Source organism: Myotis daubentonii, chromosome 3, assembly GCF_963259705.1.
Source record: "Myotis daubentonii chromosome 3, mMyoDau2.1, whole genome shotgun sequence".
Taxonomy (NCBI): Eukaryota; Metazoa; Chordata; class Mammalia; order Chiroptera; family Vespertilionidae; genus Myotis; species Myotis daubentonii.
In genome coordinates, this window is record NC_081842.1 from 51,624,803 (window position 1) to 51,646,132 (window position 21,330).

Sequence of the window (21,330 nt, forward strand, 5' to 3'; positions counted from 1 at the left end):
CAGAAACTGCTGTGTATTTTGTAAGCATTCTTTTATTTCATTCTTTTTTTTTTCAGAGATTAAACCAACTTTATTTTATAACAGTATTACTAAAAGCGAAATATCATTTAAAAAAACTTGAAGCTGCCATAAATCTAATCTTGCATCCTAACTATACATAAGATCAAAAGCAAAAGAAAAAAAATGTTCAATACAGTTAATAGTCCCTATCAGGTCTCTGGTGTCAGCCTTAAATGGTCTGGTTTCCTGTATCCATCAAAAAACCACCACAGCCCCTACCAACTCCTCTCCCCAGTGTCCTCAAACCTGTGTGAATCATCAGGCTATCTGAAAGAGATAGACCTACTCAATAACACAAGGTTGGCTTTACATGTAGACAAGGAGCTTTAGTACAAAGCAAGTGTTCTGCACAAATGTTCAAACAATGGAAAGTACTGAAATTTGAACATGTTAAGAAAGGAAGCACCAAGGTTTTAAGCTGCCTGAATACTTTATTAGAAAGGAAGAAATTGTTTTCTCTTTCTCCTCCCTCCTGTTTCTGGAATGCTGGTGAAGAGCGTGTGTGTGTCTGAGAAGAGTTGGCACTGTGGTGCGGTGGGGTCTCTACACACAGTGCGTGGTCAGTGAGCTTCTTCACAATTCTCCAGTCTGGAGACCCTCTGACTTTCTAGTTCTACTAAGAGTAAAAAGTTGAAGGACAGGAAAGTCAAAAGGGTTCAGTATAAAAAATATCCCCAATAAATTTGTCAAACATTAGGAAAGTTTCAAGATGTAAGAAATGCTTTTAATCTGTATTAATAATTTCTCATACAGTATATTTACTGCAGTCTGAAAACTCTGTAAATATTTACTGTAATTCAGTGGGAACTCAATGGGAGGAACCTGGAAGAAGGAAAACCATGATTCAGATTAGTCACATAGTTTCCTTTGTGCACAACAGTACCTGTTTCATTGAACAGCATTTGCCAGCTGGGCTGCTCTGTTCACCAGCATTTGGATCAAATGAGTCATATAATGCAGGTAGTAAACAAGAAATAAAACAAAACTCCCTGATTAAAAAAAAGAAATAGAAAGAACCAAGAATATTTAGAAGTAGTTATAAAATAAAATACATATTGAATGTGAGGGAACAGTGTAGACCAGAGCTGTTAAGGTAAGGCTTGGCATTGGTATTTTAATTCTTCAGGCTTCTGGTCATTACCAGCTGTGGTATAAATTCAGTGAATTATCGGTGTGGCATTACAACCTGAAATGGTCAGAAGTCTTCCAGTTCACTAAGTTGAATGTTGTTCAGTAATGAATTTCTTACTGTACTTTTCCCTTTCCTCCACCTCCCTTTCTTTGAGCACCACCAATTCTCATGACAGATGTGTCGGGTACTGCTCTCAGGCTCCCCTGGGCCTGGGCCGGCGCCTGGGCCTGATCACTGTCTGCATCTCCGGAGATCACGATGTTTTTCTTTTTTTTTTTTTTTTTTTTTTAATATGTTTTATTGATTTTTTACAGAGAGGAAGGGATAGAGATAGAGAGTTAGAAACATCGATGAGAGAGAAACATCGATCAGCTGCCTCCTGCACATCTCCTACTGGGGATGTGCCTGCAACCAAGGTACATGCCCTTGACCGGAATCGAACCTGGGACCTTTCAGTCCGCAGGCCGACGCTCTATCCACTGAGCCAAACCGGTTTCGGCACGATGTTTTTCTTAATTCTTGTTTCAGATAGTCCACCTTTTATAGTCGTGGTGATGTGTGTGGTGGTTGTTGTCAATAAGGAATCAAATGTGATGGTTGTGCAGTCAGTAACATGCCCAAGTCACCAGCAGCCCCATCATCAATCTGGGGAGACTTCAATGTGATGGTTTTGGTCAAAGTTTGGACACTAGGGACTTCCTTGGTGGAGATTTCTGTCCTTTGTGAGGCATCAGAAATTGTTACCATCTCTGTCTTTACCACGGGTGGCTTTGAACAACAAATAATTTGTGGCAAACATCAGTGTCACCATGAGATACCTCTCTGTTAACTTTATGTTGCTCATCTTGCTTAATAGCACCTTCGTGAACACTCTCTCTACAGATCTCTTTGGGACAACTACATGTTCCTGGATCACTGTTACTGCCTACACTGGCTCCTCACTCCACCATCTGAAAAATCTTTTGTTATATGTAACAGTCTCCTCACCATAATCTAAACCTTACTAAATAACTGCTCTGCTCAGACAAAGGCACTGTCTTCCAGGAAAATGCATATCTGACTGTGGGCTGGTTGTAATTATAATTTTTTGGAATAAATAATATTTATCTTCATATTTGAAAACTATTTATTCTTGTTAGCTGCCTTATTAAGATTGGCTTTCTGAGAGAATAGTGCCATTTTCATTCATTCAACAATTAAAAAATTTGAAAACTAGTTTTTTTATGATAAATAACATTTGCGTGTGATTGTTTAGACCTTTTAAGCTTCCCTCCATTACATTTTTCAGGGCTGTTACTAGTGAGATAATGGTTATTATTTTTATCCTCTCTTTTTGAAAATGCTAACACATAGGTCATATGATAAAAAGGAGAGGTAGAGATGATCTGAATCATTAACTCCTAAATACTAGGGTTCTAGGTGTTAGATTTTATGTAGTTAAATGTGTACTATGCCCCTCTCCAGCCTCCACAATGATCTTAGAGATGGTCAGCTCATTTAATTTGGGCTAGGAAAAATTCTCCACTGTTGTTTTTTTAGACAGAAAGCTGACAAATAGGCTGATACTAGGAACTCCTGCATTTGTGTGGAAGGGACATGCTTTATGTCATTTTAGATATTTGCTAAGCTATCGATTTGAATAAAATTACCAAATGATAAGACACAAATCATATTAGCTGTTTTTCTTCCCTTGTTATTTCAGAGGGTTATTCAACATAACGCTTTAGAAGACCGGTCCATATCTGATAAACAGCAGTGGGACGCAGCTATTTACTTCATGGAAGAGGCTCTTCAGGCTCGTCTCAAGGACAGTAAGTAGGGACACAGGTTATGGAGTTTTGAGTAGTTTCTGATGAAGGAATCATCCAACTTCAGAGAACATTTGTAATTTTTTAAAAATTAATATTTCCATGTCTTTGTTATTAATACTGTAGTTGAAGATTACTTCTGGGATTTTTTTTAGTGGACTGCTTAGTTACTACTAAAAATATTAAGTAAATTAGACATAAGTACTGATAATCTAAAAAGCTGTATTCAAACTATTCTAGTGTTTGCTGCTATACTTATGAGAACTTTACAATGAATTGTACTTTTCATTGGTTGTAAACATATATAATTAAATTATGTCTTATATATGCATCCTATTAATCATATAACTTTTTCTTCATCTGACTTTATATTGCTATATCACTTTGAAGTGGTTATGAAAGCAAGAATATTAGTTGTAATTTCTGTACTTGGTAAATGACAAAATTCATGATGAATTTAAATTTTTCTTTCAATCGTTTAGCTGAAAATGCAATTGAAAATATGGTGGGTCCAGATTGGAAAAAGAGGTGGCTGTACTGGAAGAATCGGACCCAAGAACAGGTAAAAACAAACAAATCTGCCCTTATGATGATATAATTTTGGTCATTTTAGTTCAGGCAGTAAAATATAACCTATGCATGCCTTTACACCAGTCTTAATAATTTCAAATGTTTATGTCAGCCTTTCTAAAATGTAAAATCTTTAGAATAAACAGTAAACTATGAATGAAAGTATTTATAAGTAAAGTAGCTGTGTTAGTAAAAGAAAGAGTTGAAGCATGTCCCTTTTGTGGTTGATTGCTTTTTCATTTCAATTCCCTAAATTGAAGATTATAGTTATGAAAAAAAGGAAAAGAATGACAAAGGTTTCAGAGGATGTAGAATGAATATGATCAGAATAAGAAATATAATAACTTTTTTAACCTTATTCTATTATATTATCTCTGGATTTTTTTGTTAGTTGTCTATTCAAATTACTATATTCTTTTACTTTTTTGCTCCTATGGTCACAAAATAAGTATAAAAATTCAGACAGGAAACAAACAGAATTATAGAATTCATTTATTTACATTTAATGAGCACTTCAGAAGAACAAACTGGTAAAGACAAGTGTAAATACCTTTTCCAATGAGTAAAAGAGGGAAAATGGGTAAATTATTAAGTATCCAACCCCCACCCTTTTTATTCCTTCCTTATTGTTGTGGCTTCTTTTCCTATCTAGCATTCAGTCTTACCCCACTGTCTCATTCTTGTTCATTCCTTAAATAAACGAGTGTAAATAGAATACATGAATGAAGGCAGTAACGAATCAGAAAAAGAGGTGGCATGTAACACACTTTCTTGTTCCTGAATCCCTGTGATTAGAGAAGGGAGATGAAGATACCTATCAGATGTGAGTCCCAATTTGTCTTAAAATAGTGAAGGGACAGTTCCTCTTCTTTCTGGGATGAATTTGGGGGGCAAGGAATCATTAAGAGACTGAAGAGAAGCTGAAGAAGTGGTCAGAGTGCCTGGTTGGATGATGCCTGTGTTCAGGGTGCATCAGTCTTCTCTGCGTGCACATGGACTGAGAGGAGGGTCTGTCCGGAAAGAACCCCTAGGGGACCATCAGAGGTTTCTGACTCTGAGATGGGGGTGGAGGGGAGAGGGGTTATTGACTGGAAAAAACAGGTATAAGGCAAATAAACACCAAAGAAAAACGATGTCCGACCTTCAAGTCCTAGTGAAATAGACCTAGAGTCTCCAGAACAATTAATGCAGCAACTTGTGGTAAATATGCTTTGGCCAAAACACTCTTAGAGAGAAATGATTCCTGTATGTAAGTGTTTTTTTCCTCAGGAACTTCAACCCATAGGGAATCTCTTCAAGAGAAGCAGAGGAATTAGCTTTAAGGGCAGTGCAAGGATCTGCAACCCAGAGGAAGAATATAGAAACCCTTCAGAGAAGAGGGTTTCAGGGCAGCAGGTATAGGACTCAGAGTGACTTTAGAACAGCGGTTCTCAACCTGTGGGTCGCGACCCCTTTGGGGGTCGAACGACCCTTTCACAAGGGTAGCCTAAGACCATCGGAAAACACATATATAATTGCATATCGTTTTGTGATTAATCACTATGGTTTAATTATGTTCAATTTGTAACAATGAAATTGGGCATCACCACAACATGAGGAACTGTATTAAAGGGTCTCGGCATTAGGAAGGTTGAGAACCACTGCTTTAGAACAAAGGCCATAATTTAAAGTGTAGAGGGGAGGGGCATCAGAATCACCTGGGAGGTGTTTGTGTATGTTTGTTTATTCTTTCAAAACAAAGCCTCCTGTCAGACTCCTGTCAAATTCTCCTCTAATCTTGCTAACCCTCTCACTCCCACTTTAAAAACACTGTTCTGGACCTCATACCTGGAAATTAGGGTGAGAAACATTATAAAGGAGATTAATAATGTCTCCGGGCCTCACATTGCAAGTTTAAGGCAGCTGTCTACAATCCTTTGTCTTTTTGAGTGACCGGATTTAGCAGGAAAAGAAACTCAAGATTGTTCTGTGTTAAAGATGATAAACCCATGCTCTGAAAACTATTTTGTGGTGTTACTTCTGAAAATTCTCACCTCACCTAAGCTGAACTAATGCAGATCTTGGTCAGGATAGGTGGGAGAGGAGTGTTGTCCTGAAGACCAGGTGAAGTGGGGACTAATGGACAGGTGAAAGTGAAAACAGAACAGGAAAAGTTCAGGAAAATCATATTTAGAGATTTCCTTCCTACCTCAGACCAAATAGCAGATATTTAAGGAAATAGTGAAATTTCTCTTTATTAAATGATATTTCTTCTAAAATGTCATGTTTTCAGAGACTATTAGTTCTGTTTAAAAGCAAATTTTTTGTACTTAAGTGTTATTTTTGTACAAATGCTCAGATTCTGTAGCTTAGTATAGTTTGGGCTAAGTGCTGTGGTAGTGACTTGTTTAATCAGTGAATTTGAAGCTTTTTTACACATTCAATTTTAAAAGAAGGATTGAAAAATGAAGAGATAGGCCCTAGCTGGGTAGCTCAGTTGGTTAGAGCATCGTCCCAATACGCCAAGGTTGAGGGTTCAGTCCCTGGTCAGGGTACATACAAGAATCAACCAATGAATGCATAAATAAGTAGAATAATAAATTGATGTTTCTCTCTCCTTACCTTCTCTCTCCTTCCCTCCTATTTTCCCTCCCTCCCTCCCTTCCTTCCTCTCTCTCTCTCTCAAATCAATCAATAAATTATTTTGAATGAAAAATGAAAAGAAAAATTTCACACTGTGAAATTAAGAGTCATATTTTCAAACTTATCACCTGTATGTATATTTTTCCTCCTTTGATGAAGAGATTGTGAATAATTATAGAGAAGAAACGAAATGAATCTAAGAATAATGGGTACCTTACAGAAGCAATCTAAAGCAAGATATTTTAATGAAAAGACTATTTAAAAGTTTCACTATGAATTTTGTATTTAATTTATTGGAAAAGAAACATGTCAAGAGGTATAAGTCATTACAGTCATCTAATTATTAGATATAAAGCATTTATAGATTATCTCTTTCTGTGTAAAATATTTCAGCAAAAGTAAAATACAACAAATAGGGCTAAAATTTTTTTTTCTTTTTTGGCTGTCATAATTCCAAGTTGTTCCTGCATGCATAAACCAGGCAACTGTGTATGTTCTTATTTGTTGTGATTAAACTTGTGTCATTTATTGTGCAATAGCAATATATTTATTAAAATTGGGACTCTGTTTTTATAAGTGCCAAATCATGAACCAACTAAATACTGTCTTCTTTGAAACATTTTAAAGTGTGTTCACAACGAAACCAAGAGTGAATTGGAGAAGATGTTGAAATGTAATGAGGAACACCCAGCCTATCTTGCAAGTGATGAGATAACTACAGTCCGAAAGAACCTCGAATCCCGAGGAGTAGAAGTAGATCCAAGCTTGGTAATAAATATGCCAAAAAGCATGCACTTGCTTCCTTAATCTCTGTTTCTTGTTGGATAATGCCTTTGGATTCTCTTTTTCCTCACTTATAATAAATATGAGGATAAAAATAATTACAGTTTAGACTACTTTTTGCTTACCTTCATGATGTTTATTTGGGGAAAATAAGAATAAAAATGTTTCTGGGCCTGTGTTTCCTAGTTAGAGTGTAAGGGATCAAAACCTCACTTTAATATTAGCTTAATTGGCTTAAGTGAAACCCAACGAGAAAAGTAATTCTAGTGAGACAGTCATATAAAATTTCAGAGCCACATATAAATTCTTTTAAAGATTATCTGCTATTTATGTTTTCTCATTTAAGAAATGAGTATACATACTTAAAATTCCACCAGAGTTCAGAACAAGAAAACTGACATTCATAACAGTTATAGCTGTTATATGTAGTAGCTTTATTTATAAACTAGAGGCCTAGTGCATGAAATTTGTGCACGGGTGGGGTCCCTAGGCCTGGCCGGTGATCAGGGCCTTTGGGGGCCATCTCACCATCCTGATCAGGGCCGGGCCAGCTGGGGCCTGCCAGCTGCTGGCTGCCGAACGGGGCCAGAGGGACAGCGGGGAGAGACTGCAGGAGGTTTGCTGGCCAGGGGGAGTGACTGGGGGAGGTTGGCTGGCTGTGGGAGGTTGGCTGTGGGAGTGCACTGACCACCAGGGGGAAGCTCCTGTGTTGAGTGTCTGCCCCCTGGTGGTCAGTGCACATCATAGCGACTGGTGGACCAGTCGTTTCGGTAGTAATGGTTGCTTAGGCTTTTATATATATAGATTGGAAATGAAATTAAGACTAATGATTACATGAACATAGATTTAATTTACCCACATTGTCCTAGTTCTCATTAATAATTAGTTGTATCCAGTTTGATACCTTTAAGTTTTCTGTGGCTATAAGTACAGTGGGAGGAACTTTGTCCATATGTAGGATGTGGATTGGCTGAATGTTCTGTGAGCAAGAAAATCTCAGGGTTTTTTTCCAGGAGACACTTTGTTCAGTGCACTTTATGAACCTATAAACATGGTAAGAAAGTACTCTGGCAGGAATAGTGGATGGACTAGATGTCAGGAGATGTGAATTCTAGTACAGTTTCATTCCATTCGCTAGTAATATTACTTTTAGTAATTGATATAATCTCTCTGAGCCCCTTTTTTCACCTGTCAAATGGTGGTGATGATATTTATTCTACCTACTTAATATTCCTATGCTTTAAAAACAATAGTGGTATGAAAGAACCTTGAACGCTAACGGAGTGTATAGCAATGGGGGGGGGGATCATAGTGATGTAGTAACTGAAATTTAATAATCAGAAAGGAAATATTGTTGCGTTGGTTGATGGGCATGGTCTGAAACCACCTTCTAGTCCTAACTCTGTCCAAGGTTCACAACCTCTTGTTGCCTGGAATCTTTACCTTGAATTTGGGTAAGATAATTTCTACTTTTGCTACTGTACAAGATGATTATTTGACTATAACAGCAATGGTTGTTAAAAAATACTGCAAATTTTGAAGTACATAAGCTGGTAAGGGGACAGACTAGTAGGAAATCTAATCTTTGTCTTGAAAAAATTTAATGGATAAAAAAGGTTCGTAGAATAACACCATTGCCATTGGTTTTAATTAATTTTTTTAAATATAAATAAGCTTTGTAGATGACTTTCAGAATGTGTTTGATTAACTTGACAAGTGTATACTAACTCTGGTGTTTGTTTTCTTTTTTCATTAGATTAAGGACACTTGGCACCAAGTTTATAGAAGACATTTCTTAAAAACAGCTCTAAACCACTGTAACCTGTGTCGAAGAGGCTTTTATTATTATCAAAGGCATTTTGTAGATTCTGAGGTAAGGTTTCAAAAAACAAGTAGAAATGTTTTATAGCAACAGTATTTTAGATGTTTAAAAGTAAACTTTAGCATTAATTTTAAGTCTTTTGATCTTCTGGAAAAAATGTGTGATTTATAAAGAGTAATCTAGCCCCTATCTTTTCAAAGATATTTACCACTTTGGTAGTATTTGCACCTTACATGCATATCATCCCAGTGCCTGTAAGATTGTGTGGGCATATAATAGGCACTAAACCGCTTTAAAATATTTTTTAAGAATTAACTTCTTCTGTTATAAAATAATACATTCCCATTGTAGAAAACAAATTCAATAAATAAATGTAAAAAATATGCAAAAGGAAATAGTCCCTTTTATAACCCTTCACCTAGAAGTAATTTTAATTAACATTTTTTAATATATTTTTGTTCAACTCTTTCTACGCAAAGTTATATGTGTGTGTATGTGTATAAGACAGTCATCCATTGAATAGTGAAAATCATACTGTAAAACAGTTTTTATTGTGCTAGTTTCCTATATTAGGTTGTAATTCTTTCAATAAAATCTTGCTTTAAATTATTAAAGCACTATAAAGTTTTTGGAATGGACAGTTGTAGTTTAACGTCACATTTTACAAAGTAACCTGTAGGTGGCAGCAAACGGACATATTTTGAGCATTTTTTTTACAAGCAGAAATGTTTTGAAATGTATCCTGAAAATGCTCTATTGAACAGTGATCTTATTTGAGCCCCTAAAATGCTTTCCTTTTGAATTTTCAGCAGCTTAAAATAAATTTACAATTAAATGCACCTATTGTTAAAAAGTTGCAAATTTTTTGCCCTAATTTTAAATGTTGAGAAGACCTCTCTACAGAATAAAATTCTTTTTAAATATATATCATTAATTATTTTCATATACAGCTGAATTTCAAAAATTTCTTGAGTATACACTTAAAGAAAAGAGGTTAACCTAAGGACATACTTTAACATGGTTATGTGTTGAAACTAAATACAAATTAAAGGTCATAATATGCTGTGGATTTCTGCTTGTATAAAACATAATGAAATGCCCTACTTCCCAAGTTTATTTGCTTTCTTATTGGAATTAAAACAAAGTTATATAGGTGTGTGGTAGATAGAACCCAAATTATGCAGAATTTGATGGATCCTGTGCAGAAATTATTCAGTAGCTTCTATCTACAATAGGAATATACACTGAGTGGCCAGATTATTATGACCACCCCATTAGTACAATGAAGTGAATTAGTTATGCAAATAATAATAATAATAATAAAACCTTGAGAGTATTTGCTTAGGAAGTTTTCAATATTCAGTATTTTTGGAAGTGTCAATGAAGTACTGATGGAGTGGTCATAATAATCTGGCCACTCAGTGTATATGTAAGGTAAGTCTGAGTATTTTTAAAGCTTAGGCTAGAGGCACTTATTTAGTAGTTGTCTGTGTTTATGATCAAATTTATGTTTAAACTTGCATTTGGTAATCTTAATTACCTGATATTTCAGTTGGAATGCAATGATGTTGTCCTATTTTGGCGAATACAACGCATGCTTGCAATCACGGCAAATACTTTAAGACAACAACTTACAAACACTGAAGGTAAGTCACAGAGGGACCATTTTCTAATTTTGACATAAAAAATACAGTAATAACATCCATTTATAATAGCATGCCCTAATTCTTCCTTTATGATAGATTTATTTGAAAACCTGAAAATTATTATTTGCCCTTAAAATATTAATGAAAATAAATCATAATTGAAAAGGATGGAGACAAAACATAGCAGGAGTCTCTCTTTATTACAGAAAAACTCTGTTAGAAAAGGACTCCTAAGCATTACTTAGTTTTTTTGAGAAATCTGCACTTCTGTTAAAGTGTCAGGGCTTGAGAATATGACTCTCTGAGAAAATATATTAGTTTTATGTTGTTAAAAGCACTGAATAGTAGGTAAATATTCTGCCTGTAACTGAGAAGTCTGAACTTAATAGATCTAATGTGATGAGAAAAATAAGAACTTACTCCATGTATTGTTAATTTCTTATCCTTGTCCATTCATAAAAACGGTGTTCCTCAGGTTTTTTATTTACTTTGAACAGTCAGACGATTAGAGAAAAATGTTAAAGAAGTACTGGAAGATTTTGCTGAAGATGGTGAGAAGAAGGTTAAGTTGCTCACTGGTAAACGAGTCCAACTGGCTGAAGACCTCAGTAAGTACTTCCTCCTGCCTTTCACTTTGCTGCCTTTTCACCGTCCCCAGTTCCATTCCTTGTTCATCCATTTAACCTCAGACTTACAGAAAAGTATATACAAAGAACTTTTCTTCCTGAACTATTTGAGGGAAAGATGCTGACTTGAAGCCCCATCTCTTCTAAATACTTTAATGTTTTTTTCTTAGAAATAAAGATTTTCTCCTAGCAACCATTAAAATCAGGATGTTGATACTGATTACAACGTCTAATTTCACACCCCATCCAAGTTTCCCTTTTGTCCTAATATTGTCCTTCCATGTCACAAGATGTTCCATGCTCATTCTGTACTCTACCTGACCCAGCTTTTTTTTTTTTTTTTTTTTGAGAATGGTATATAGAATTCAAGAGCTGGGAACTGATATGCTCATTATTACTGGAATATTGCTGTTCCCAGACCCTCTCAGTGGAAAGAGCTAGGGAACAAACTCTGCATGTGTGCATGCACACTCATAAATAACATATACACACATTTGCATCTTATTCCTGGTCCTACATATATGTCTGTATTAAAAACCATAAGTTGACATTAGTACTTATCATTTGAATTCAGTAATCCAGGGTTCTCATTTTCTCTTTTTCCATATTTGTAACTCCTTTTTCTGACAAAGAAATCTGGCTCTAGGTATCATTAATATATTTACTTATTTTGATCAGTGCTCCTTTATGTAACCAAACTTGTCGCTCTCCCCTTCATTGAAGGAGCTTTCTCTTCACCCAGCTCAGGTTTTTACAATGACTCCAGGCCACCTCCTCAGTGCCTCACCCTGTGCTGGTACCCTTTTCACCTCATCTAGGCCCTGACATCCCGTGTCAGGATGCCCTCTTCATGGAGTCCTTTTTACCAAGCTCAGGCTCTGTCCCTTTGTGCAGACATCTCCCCCTCTCATTCTCCCTCACCCTGCACTCTACTCAAGGAATCCCTCCTCACCTGAAGTCAGACTATGTTTTTATGGAGACGCCCTCTTCATCCTGCTTGTGCTCCAATGCCCTGCACCAGACTACATTCCTACACAGACATTCTCCTCACTTCTAGGGCGGGCCACCAACTCCCCCCTGTGAACACCCTCTTATACTTGGTCCGGCTTCTCACCTGCACTAGGCAGTGTGGCTTTCCCTTCCCCTCCACCATCCCCACTCCACTTTGTGGAGTTATTTAGTTCTTTCCTGATGCTAGTAGGTTCTTAGCTTTAAGATGTTTTGCTTGCTTATTAAGATTTACTTAGATCCTCAAGAACCTAAGGAAGTCAGTGAAAGATTAATATTATTAAATAAAAATAAAAATACTGTGGATTGGCCCTTCTCTTTGAGTCTACCTTGTTATAAGTTTCCCTTACTTAAGCTTCATGAAACAGTATTTTTTCTTTCATTTTATACTTAAATGTATTATCCAGTGAGTTTTCTGATATCTAAAAGAGCATATGCTGAATAGAAAGAAGTTCTTCAAATTTTAAAACAGTTTCTAAGCTGAATTTATATCAGTACAGCACAGTCACTAGAATATCCATGAGAAAGCAGGCAATTTTCCTATTTTATACCCTGAGCCTAAGCAGCATGCTATTTTCCACGGCTTATCTTTTCCTTCTCACTCCATTTCTAAGTTATCTGAACTCTTCATTTCTGTTTTTTCCTTTTCTTTCTTTAATAATCTTTTTTTAAAACATACTTTAACTTTTATTTCCATTTTCTATTGACTTCCTTTTCTTTTTGTTATTCATGTCACTTTGGCAACATAATTAAGTTTGTGCTAACTTAGAGAAGATCTATTTTAACTCAGAGTTGCCAAAGATTAGCTGTGTTACCTTGGGCAGGTATCTCCCAGAGCCTTAGCTTCTTTGTGAAAATGACTGCGTACTATAATAGTTATTGCACAGCATTGTTAAGAGAATCAGTTCAAAACCAGTTGGAAGTCCCTGGCTCATAATTTCACGCTAAATTAATGCTGTTCCAGAAAGAGCTGTGTCATATCACAATGTATACTGTATATCTCTTTTTTATTCCTCAGGACATAGTTATCAGATAGTGAAAACTTCCACGTATTTTACCAGCATATACATTTTTAAGTGATTTAGAAAATGATGTGTCTCTTCTCATGTGTGTAACCCCATCGTTTTCCATTCCCAATTTGATTCTTTAAAGGAAGTGAATTACTAACACAGATTTGTGCACTGTCAAGCCAGGTCATATGTTCTGCTGATTTTCCTTGAAATGATTGACTACCTCTGTTCGTATAAAATTATGGTCACATTAATGTATCAAAAAATGTACTTGGAAGCAAGTGTTTGACTAGTGACTCAGCTTCGTTAGTCCCACTTAGGGAGATGAGCCATGACTTGGTCCATTAGTTGTAAAGAATCTTGAATATATCTCCTTATTGTTTATCTTCAGTCTAACACTTGGGAATCTGGTCATGGATACTTTCAGCGAGAAAAGTTTACACAGGTCAAAGTGTCTAGTATAGCACATTCAGTTAGAATATAGCATGTTAACAATTTAGAGAAGAGAGGCAATCAAGAGAGTTTTTACTGTGATTTTAAAATTGTATAGGGTACAACATTGTATAGAGATCGGTAAAATTTGATACATCACATTTATTGCCAGTCTTAAATTTGCTTGATTTTAAATAATTTCACCACTTTACTTTGGAGATTCACCAACTGGTTAGCCTTTAAGATGAGTACATAAGAAGTAGTACAGTATTCTCTCATCTTCTAAAAAAGATATACCATGTTCACTAGTGAAATGAAATCATGAAGCTGGAGTTAGGAAGGTCAAAGAAATGAGAGAGGAGCCCACTTCTTCTAGTCTCTGGAGGCTCCTGGGAAGAGGAGTCATACGTAGAACTGGAACTCTTTGGAGACATGGTAGATTCCATAGCTGGAGCAGGGAAAAGTAGGATGAACCTGGAGCATCTTATGGTATAGAAAGTAAGGAATTACTTGAAGAATGGTGGGGACATGTCAACAGGATATAGAGCCAGCTTGAAGAGGCTCCAGCTGGCCAAGACTAGGATAATTTGGGTATGAAAATAAATATAGTTGTAAATTATAACTTATTCAGTAAAATAAATCCATGTTAATACTTATATTAATAAATGAATAAAATCAGTGATGAGGAATGGGATGTTTGTATAATCACACAAAATATCTCCATACAAAATAATTTAAAAAAGAAAAAGAGTAATTTTACATTGGAGAAGCCTTGGCGATACCACCTAGTCAAGTGGTCAAAGTTAATATCAGTAATGGTCAAATCAGACCTGTGGACGCCTTATAGAATGCAGTGAGAAGAACCCAGCATCACTTCTAGCGATGTATAACTTAAATCCCATTATAAAGATACACCAGACAAACCTAAATTAAGGCACAGTCTACAATACATCAATATCATGTGTGACAGGAAAGACTAGGGTCTGTTCTGGTTGAAGGAGACTAAAGAAATGCAATGTGTGTACCTGCACAGGCCCTTTTTGCTCTAAAGGACATCAGTGGTCCAGTTGATAAAATGTGAAGGGGATCTGAGGGTTACAAGGTAGTAGTCCCTCAGTGTTAATTTTTAAACTTTATTTGTTAAATTAGTACTCTTTAGGAAAAGATCCTTGTTTGTAGCTTATACCAATAGAATATTTGGGGCTTCAGGGGCATAATGGCAGTAAATGATTGAGGGAAAATATGTTCTTTGTAGTATTCTGACAACTTTTCTCTAAGTCTAAGATTATTTGCATTAAAAATGTTTAATTGTGTTTTTATAACTTATAATGGATCAGGCTCATATGAAAATACTTTAAAGGAAACGACACCTTTGAAAATACGTCTTTGAAGATGTCAAAAGACTGTTACCTCATGAACAGTTTAATAAGATACACAGCTCATCTTTTTACCTTACTTTTTTATTTGCAGTGTCTAGTCACACTTAGACCTGTGTGGTTTGTAAATATGCCCACTTTGACTTTGATAAAATTATTTTGATTTTGTAATGAATTTTATTTCAAAGGATATAAATAGATATTTAAATAGTATTAACTGGGATAAAATCTATTTGGATTTGCAGCAGAATTTTTAATAATGTTTCCAACCTACTTATTCAAACAGACTTTAGTTTTAAAATGCTTTCTTTGGAGAGAAGAAGATTGTTATACCATAACTTAAATCAAAGTTTTTCTTTCTATTATGCTCTGTTTTATGATTTATAAAATTTATTTTATAATTGTCATTATATAGAACAAGTGATAGTGCTATCACCTCACAGACTTATTTTTAGAGTTTGTTCTCCATCCACCTCAAGCACTAGTGGTAATTGCTGGCAGTGTTGCTAAACTGAGTTTTATCAGTCCATCTGGGAATTCTCTTATTGTTTGCCGTGAATATAGTGTCAGCTGTTAACTAGGTTATTGTGAGTGTTTGGACCTTAAATTAATTGCTTAGGATTCAGACCTTAGGTTTCTTTTAACTCTTGTTTATGAAAGCTCGAGTTACACTTTTCATTCTCTGTGTACATAACCAAAGAATCAATGATACACAAGAATTAAAGGGGCATTACCAATCCTTTAGATCGCTCTTTCCAAGAACTATGGAGTCTTTCCTATTTTACAGTGCATTCCTTTTGATTTTGGTATCAGAGCCTGAGCTGTTTATGAAGGTATTTTTCTCTCCCAGATATTAGGTTTTGTGCTTTACATGCATTCTCATAGGTACAGTCATTTTTCTTATTTTATAGATAAAGAAATGGAGGCTTAGAAACACATAGATAATAAGTGGTAAAGCCAAGAATCAACCCCAAGTCTTTTAACTACTGTTCCAAACTAATTTGAGGAAGAAAAAAAACCCACAAAACTCAAGCCATTAGAAACTATGATTACATAAAATGGTTCTTTATATTTGGATACTTCCATAGTTGACAATATACTTTACGGAGTAGGTCAGAAAGACACATATAATAGTGATGATGATGATCATCCTTTGTACTTCCTACACTATAAAAAGCTTTGCAATTTAAACTCAAATGATATGAAAACCGATAGAATTAGAACATCTGGGTAAGAGATTAGAACATTGAATGCAAGTGAAGCCACAGAACAGATTGGAGGAAGTTCATTTTCTTTGTGTGACTTGTAATCACACCTCGAAGTATACTGTCAAATTCCACCATGGTTAAGTAGTATCTGAGTGCCCCAAACTCAGACACGGCTTTTCAGTGTGACGTGTTCATGCTTAGAGGCTTAAGCTTCAGCTCTAACAAATGCAGAATTTTTATGGAGCAATTGAGGCTTTTTGTTGAGTTGGTCTGTGAGTGTTGAAATGTTTTATAGTAAGCTTCAGTGTATTCATAATTCTTTTGCTTCTTAGATGTGCTTCAGTCAAAACTGAATGCTTCATACTTATATCTCATTTACTTACCAATAACTGTGAAAACGGTGGTAAACTTCTGTACTTGGGCTACCAGTGCACAGGCGTATTTGAATGCTATAGTGTGATGTCCTTAATGTTAAAAACAGTGTAACTTAAAGAGGCTGGTAAATTAGAATTTTCCAATATCCGCGCCTTTTTTCTCTGGCAATTAATTTGCTCTGCTGACTCCCTACGCGAGGTGGCAACAGCTGGCCTTTGTACTGGAGCCGGGGATTAGAGAGTAGGAATCTCAGCAGCGTGCTCGGCCTCTTGCCTCTGTTGACTGTTCTTTATTGTTTGATGCCTGAGCATCTCCCAGACAGCAAGCAATTGTTTCTTGAAGCTTAAAGTTTGTTTCTCTTGGGAGTGTACAATGCTGGTGGCGCTTGTCTTTGTGTCTCTTCACTTTCCCAGTCTCCTCTTATCCTCCACCCTGTGCTTCTCTTGATAATTAGAAAGGAGCAAAGATGCAAGCTTTGTATCTTAGTGTGCGGGAGAGTCAGTTTTGACTTTGGAAACTTAGAAATATAGACTACAAATGGAAACTTCTTTTTTTTTCTCAGCTACCAGATATTCAGTAACAAATCATTTTTGTAATGAAAACTTTGTTCTCCATAACTAAGGTACATTTTAAAAATTATGATGATAAAAAAGGGAGCGGCAGCAGAATGATTCAGTACTGCCACTTTAAAAGTTAAGATCGAAGAAAAATGTTCCACAGCCGCTTAAATCTAAAAAGACCTTTCACTAGCCCTGAAACAATTCTAATTAATAGGCTAGTTAAAAATGTCTTCACGCCACATTAAAAATGGAATAAAAAGTAGTCAGAACATATGTAGATGAAACTCTCAGCCAGTGTGATTTTGTTGTTCTTCATGTAGAAAAGGAAAATATCAAGACATTCTTGAATTTGATTTTCATCAGTTACTCCACATTAATGAGCCTCTCCCATACCTACCATGTGCTTGAGGGCCACGATGGGTACAAATAATGGCCATGAAGCAGTGAGAGACTGAATAGAAAGATTATTAGAGTCAGAATTTGGAACTTAAAATTACTATAGAAAGGGAAAGTCAGAGGTTTAAAACTATTTTTCCATAGCGGGGCTCTGGCACACATATTTTGACAAGTCTCCCTCAATAGGTGATTGGTTCCAGGTCACCACCACCCACCCTTCTGCCCCTGAACTAGTGCAGTTCTCCCTGTTTGCAGCAGTACAGTTAGCTATTAATTGTGATAAAATTGACATCTATCTTCTTTTAGTAGTCTGATAAATGTGTGTGACTGTTGAAAATTTGGTAAATTATTTGAACTATAAGTAGCATGTTTGTTTTGTTTCTGTAGATGTAACCATAGAAAATGAATTTTAAAGGGATTTCAAGGAGGAGGGGGTGGAATTAAGTTGTAGAATGCTAGGTAGGCCCAGAGAGCATTCAAACAACAAACAAAAAAAGCACAGTCACAGAGAATAGAGTCAGTTGTCCTGAAGAGAAAGCATGAACTCTAAGGACCTAAGCCCTATAACATCATTTATATCTAAATACTGTTGCTGTTTCTTTGGCCAATAATTAAAAGACCTCGGTACTGCTTTTCTCGTCTCTTGGCTTCTAGCACATTTCTAAGCAGTCTTTTCCCTGTGTCTCTCTTTTCTTATGTCTCTCATGTGCCTTCTTCTAGATCATTATCATGGGTCTGAAACCAGTATTTTTCCTCTGCTCTTCTTGTTTACCTTCTTTCAGTGATTAAAAACCTTCCTGAGGTACTGCCAGTGATATTTAACTGAGCAGACGGCAGGCTTCCCAGACTAGGCAACCAAAACAACCAATTTTGGGGGGAAATTTTATGCCTACTGTGACTGACCTATTCTCCCAAAGTGACTTGGTTCTTTCATAATTTCGCCATACCTATATGTTACATAGTGTGTGTGCTCTGTAACTGTTTGATTGTGAGCTTTTGTACAGACGCTGTCTTTGCCCCCTTCTTTTGACTTCATAAAGAAGCTCTCACTTCGCATCCTAAGGAACTCTTTTCCACTCTGTCATGCCGGAAAGCTACCATCTCCTTTCCCTCCTAGAGCAGCTTGTGTTTGCTACATTCACCCTGGACCCACTCCCTTGCTAACACCTTTGATCTGGCTTTCATCCCTTTTGAAACCACTTCTTTCTGGTCACCAATGATTTGCTAATTGCCAGTTCACCGAATCACTTTCATAATTTTTTTAAGGTTATTAGGAATTTTTAAGTTGATTGGAATATTTTCACCCTCTTTTACATTTGTGTGCTTTTTGGAATGGTTATTAGTAGGAATGAGTATGGTTGGAAAGTGGAAAGTTTCACTGCAGAGTAAGTAACTTTTTCTATTTTATGTTATCAGTGTTGATGGTCTCTAAGGCATCTTTTCAGGGTAAAAGGGATTAAATTTTTAAATTTCGCCTCTGAAATAATATTTTTCATAGTAAGCTGAAATTGCTAAACTAAAGCATCTAAGGAAGATAATGAAGATTATTTTTACCATGAGTCTCCATAGGTGAAGTAGACTCTGCTTTGTGCTGTAGCTGAGAGAGAGAGAGAGAGAGAGAGAGAGAGAGAGAGAGTATCAAGCCGTCCTCACAGAGAGTTCTGTTAGAAAGTAATTTACAAACAGTATTTCCCACCACGAGCCTGAGTGGTATGCTTTCCAGGTTATTGATGAGAAAATCCAGACTCATAGAGGGGCTTTATAAGTCAAGCACATTTTTCATGGCCTAAGTCTATTTTTTAAGGCAGTATTGAAGAGTATTAGTAAACTGGTACAAGGTTAAGAGAATATTTCTCTGGTACTCCATGTCTTACTAGCAAGTATATTCTTTTTGCTTTAAATTCAGGTTTTAACTGATTAAAATAAAAATAAAGATAAGAAAGGTCTCTTTAGTAATTTATGGGTTGAGTTTTTCATTTATCAATTTAAAGTAAGTTTTATTTATGCCTTATTGTGATAGTTGTTTATGTGTATATTATGTATAAAAAGGCCAGTGCATAGAATTAACTCTACGAATTAGGCTATTTTTTTCCCTTGCTAATAACACTTACCACTTCCTTACTGACTGAGTTACAAATGAAGTAACATTGTTGAACTTGGGGTTAAACTTTGATTTGTTTTATTTTTTTAATTATTTATGCATCCTCTTCATTTCTAAGATGGGGAAAAATAGAATTTAGTCATTGAAAACAATCTAATCACAAACAATCCATTTGCCTGTTAAACGGCATATTAAAAAAATAAAATTAAGCAAGACAAGAATAATTTAAAAAAAAAAAAAAAGAGCGATCTTGAAGAACAAATTGATGCACACTAAACTTGTAACCTCTGGGAAGTGAGGTTCTCAGGATAGTTGGAGAGGGGATTAAGAGCAAAAGGAATTGTAATGTTTTACTATTTTATACATTTCTAAACTATTTTCCCAAATGAGCATAATTTCATATTCTTAATTATCATAGTCATGGAAATGATGAAGCTAATTCATGATATGATTAATCTTAAAAATGATAGAATATTTTCCCAAATAACTTCTTGGTGATTGTGAAACCAGAAGACACTTTATGGGATCACATAGCACTTGCTCATCAAGGCACCCTCCTAAGTGTTAGGATTCACTTTCATTTCATCTCACTTCCAGTAACTGCCTGTCATGGGTCTGTCATATATGAGTGAATTGAAATCTGTCTGGAATTAGTGAAGTTTTCAAGCTTTTGCAACTCATTTACGATAATAGATTCTCTGTGCGTCATTGTTATCTACTGTGTATGAAAAGAGTCCATTTTAATTTCTCTTACAAAGGCTGTTTCATTTTTCCTTAGTTTTAGTATTTTGAATTATAGAAGGAAGTTCAATTAGATCACTTTTTCTGAGCCAAGGAACTCAAGTCTTTTTAGTCTTTCCTTTTGTTGATGTCACTTTTTACTTTGAGTCATATGTACAGACTGTACCTGTCTTCTCCAAGTACACTACCAAATGTTTAGGTGTTTTTGTTTTAATCCTTTTTATTATCACACAGCTAGTATATATGCATTGTGGAAAATTAGAAAATATAGAAAATTTATAAAACAATCGCCATTACCTAGAAGTAACCACTGTAACGTTGTATTCTAAGACAATTTTAATGTGGTCTTAGGGACATCATTTCTGTCACACATATTCACAAAGAGATCTTAGGTTGGCTTCCTCTTACACCTCAAATCTTCAGTTCATCATGCTCCTATTTCTAGTTTCTCAGAGTAGGCTAAATTTTTCTTCATATAAACTTATTTCAAAAAGGTTCACTGAGAAGAAAAGCACCATTAGTAAAAATAAAATCTATAGTACCAGTTACTTTAAATAGGTCCAGTATACCAAGGCTATTTTGTAGCAGAACATGTACTGAAAATTACCCTCTTTTGAAAGTTAATTCCTGCCTGTATTCAGGACCTGGCTCTTCCTACGTATGCCTGTACCTTCTTTATGTCTCTCCTTTCTTTAAAAGTGTTCAAGTCATTCGCAGCTTAAACCTGTTGGATTGATTCTTCTATGTACTCTAGCTACTTTTGATCTTAATTCTCTTTTAAACAGGAAACCTTTGAATGTTTGCCTGCTACTTCCACTTTTAATATCCCTCAATTCTTAACTTTATAATTTTTTATTCTCATTTCTACTTAACATTGTTTCTCTAAGATTGCTGGCAATGAATAGGAAGTATGTGTGTGTGTGTGTGTCTGTGTGTGTGTGTGTGTGTGTGTGTGTGTGTGTGTGTCCTATCTAATAAAAGAGAAACATGGTAATTGGCGTACGACCGCTACCCTTCCCATTGGCTAATCAGGGCAATATGCAAATTAACTGCC

The 21,330-nt window shown here is 35.7% G+C and overlaps 1 protein-coding gene across 13 annotated transcripts in view; it reads left to right on the forward strand.

The window, feature by feature from the left end:
- Positions 1 to 21,330, forward strand: part of OPA1 (OPA1 mitochondrial dynamin like GTPase) — a 94,630-nt gene that overhangs the window by 55,636 nt on the left and 17,664 nt on the right. For all 13 annotated transcript variants that reach the window (XR_009451832.1, XM_059687411.1, XM_059687415.1 and 10 more), the window contains 6 exons: positions 2,895 to 3,003; positions 3,483 to 3,562; positions 6,820 to 6,960; positions 8,732 to 8,848; positions 10,350 to 10,443; positions 10,941 to 11,051. Coding sequence is in view for 12 of the 13 variants with exons in the window: in XM_059687411.1 (XP_059543394.1) it covers positions 2,895 to 3,003; positions 3,483 to 3,562; positions 6,820 to 6,960; positions 8,732 to 8,848; positions 10,350 to 10,443; positions 10,941 to 11,051 (652 nt within the window). In the remaining variant the exon portion in view is untranslated. The remainder of the gene's footprint in view (positions 1 to 2,894; positions 3,004 to 3,482; positions 3,563 to 6,819; positions 6,961 to 8,731; positions 8,849 to 10,349; positions 10,444 to 10,940; positions 11,052 to 21,330) is intronic.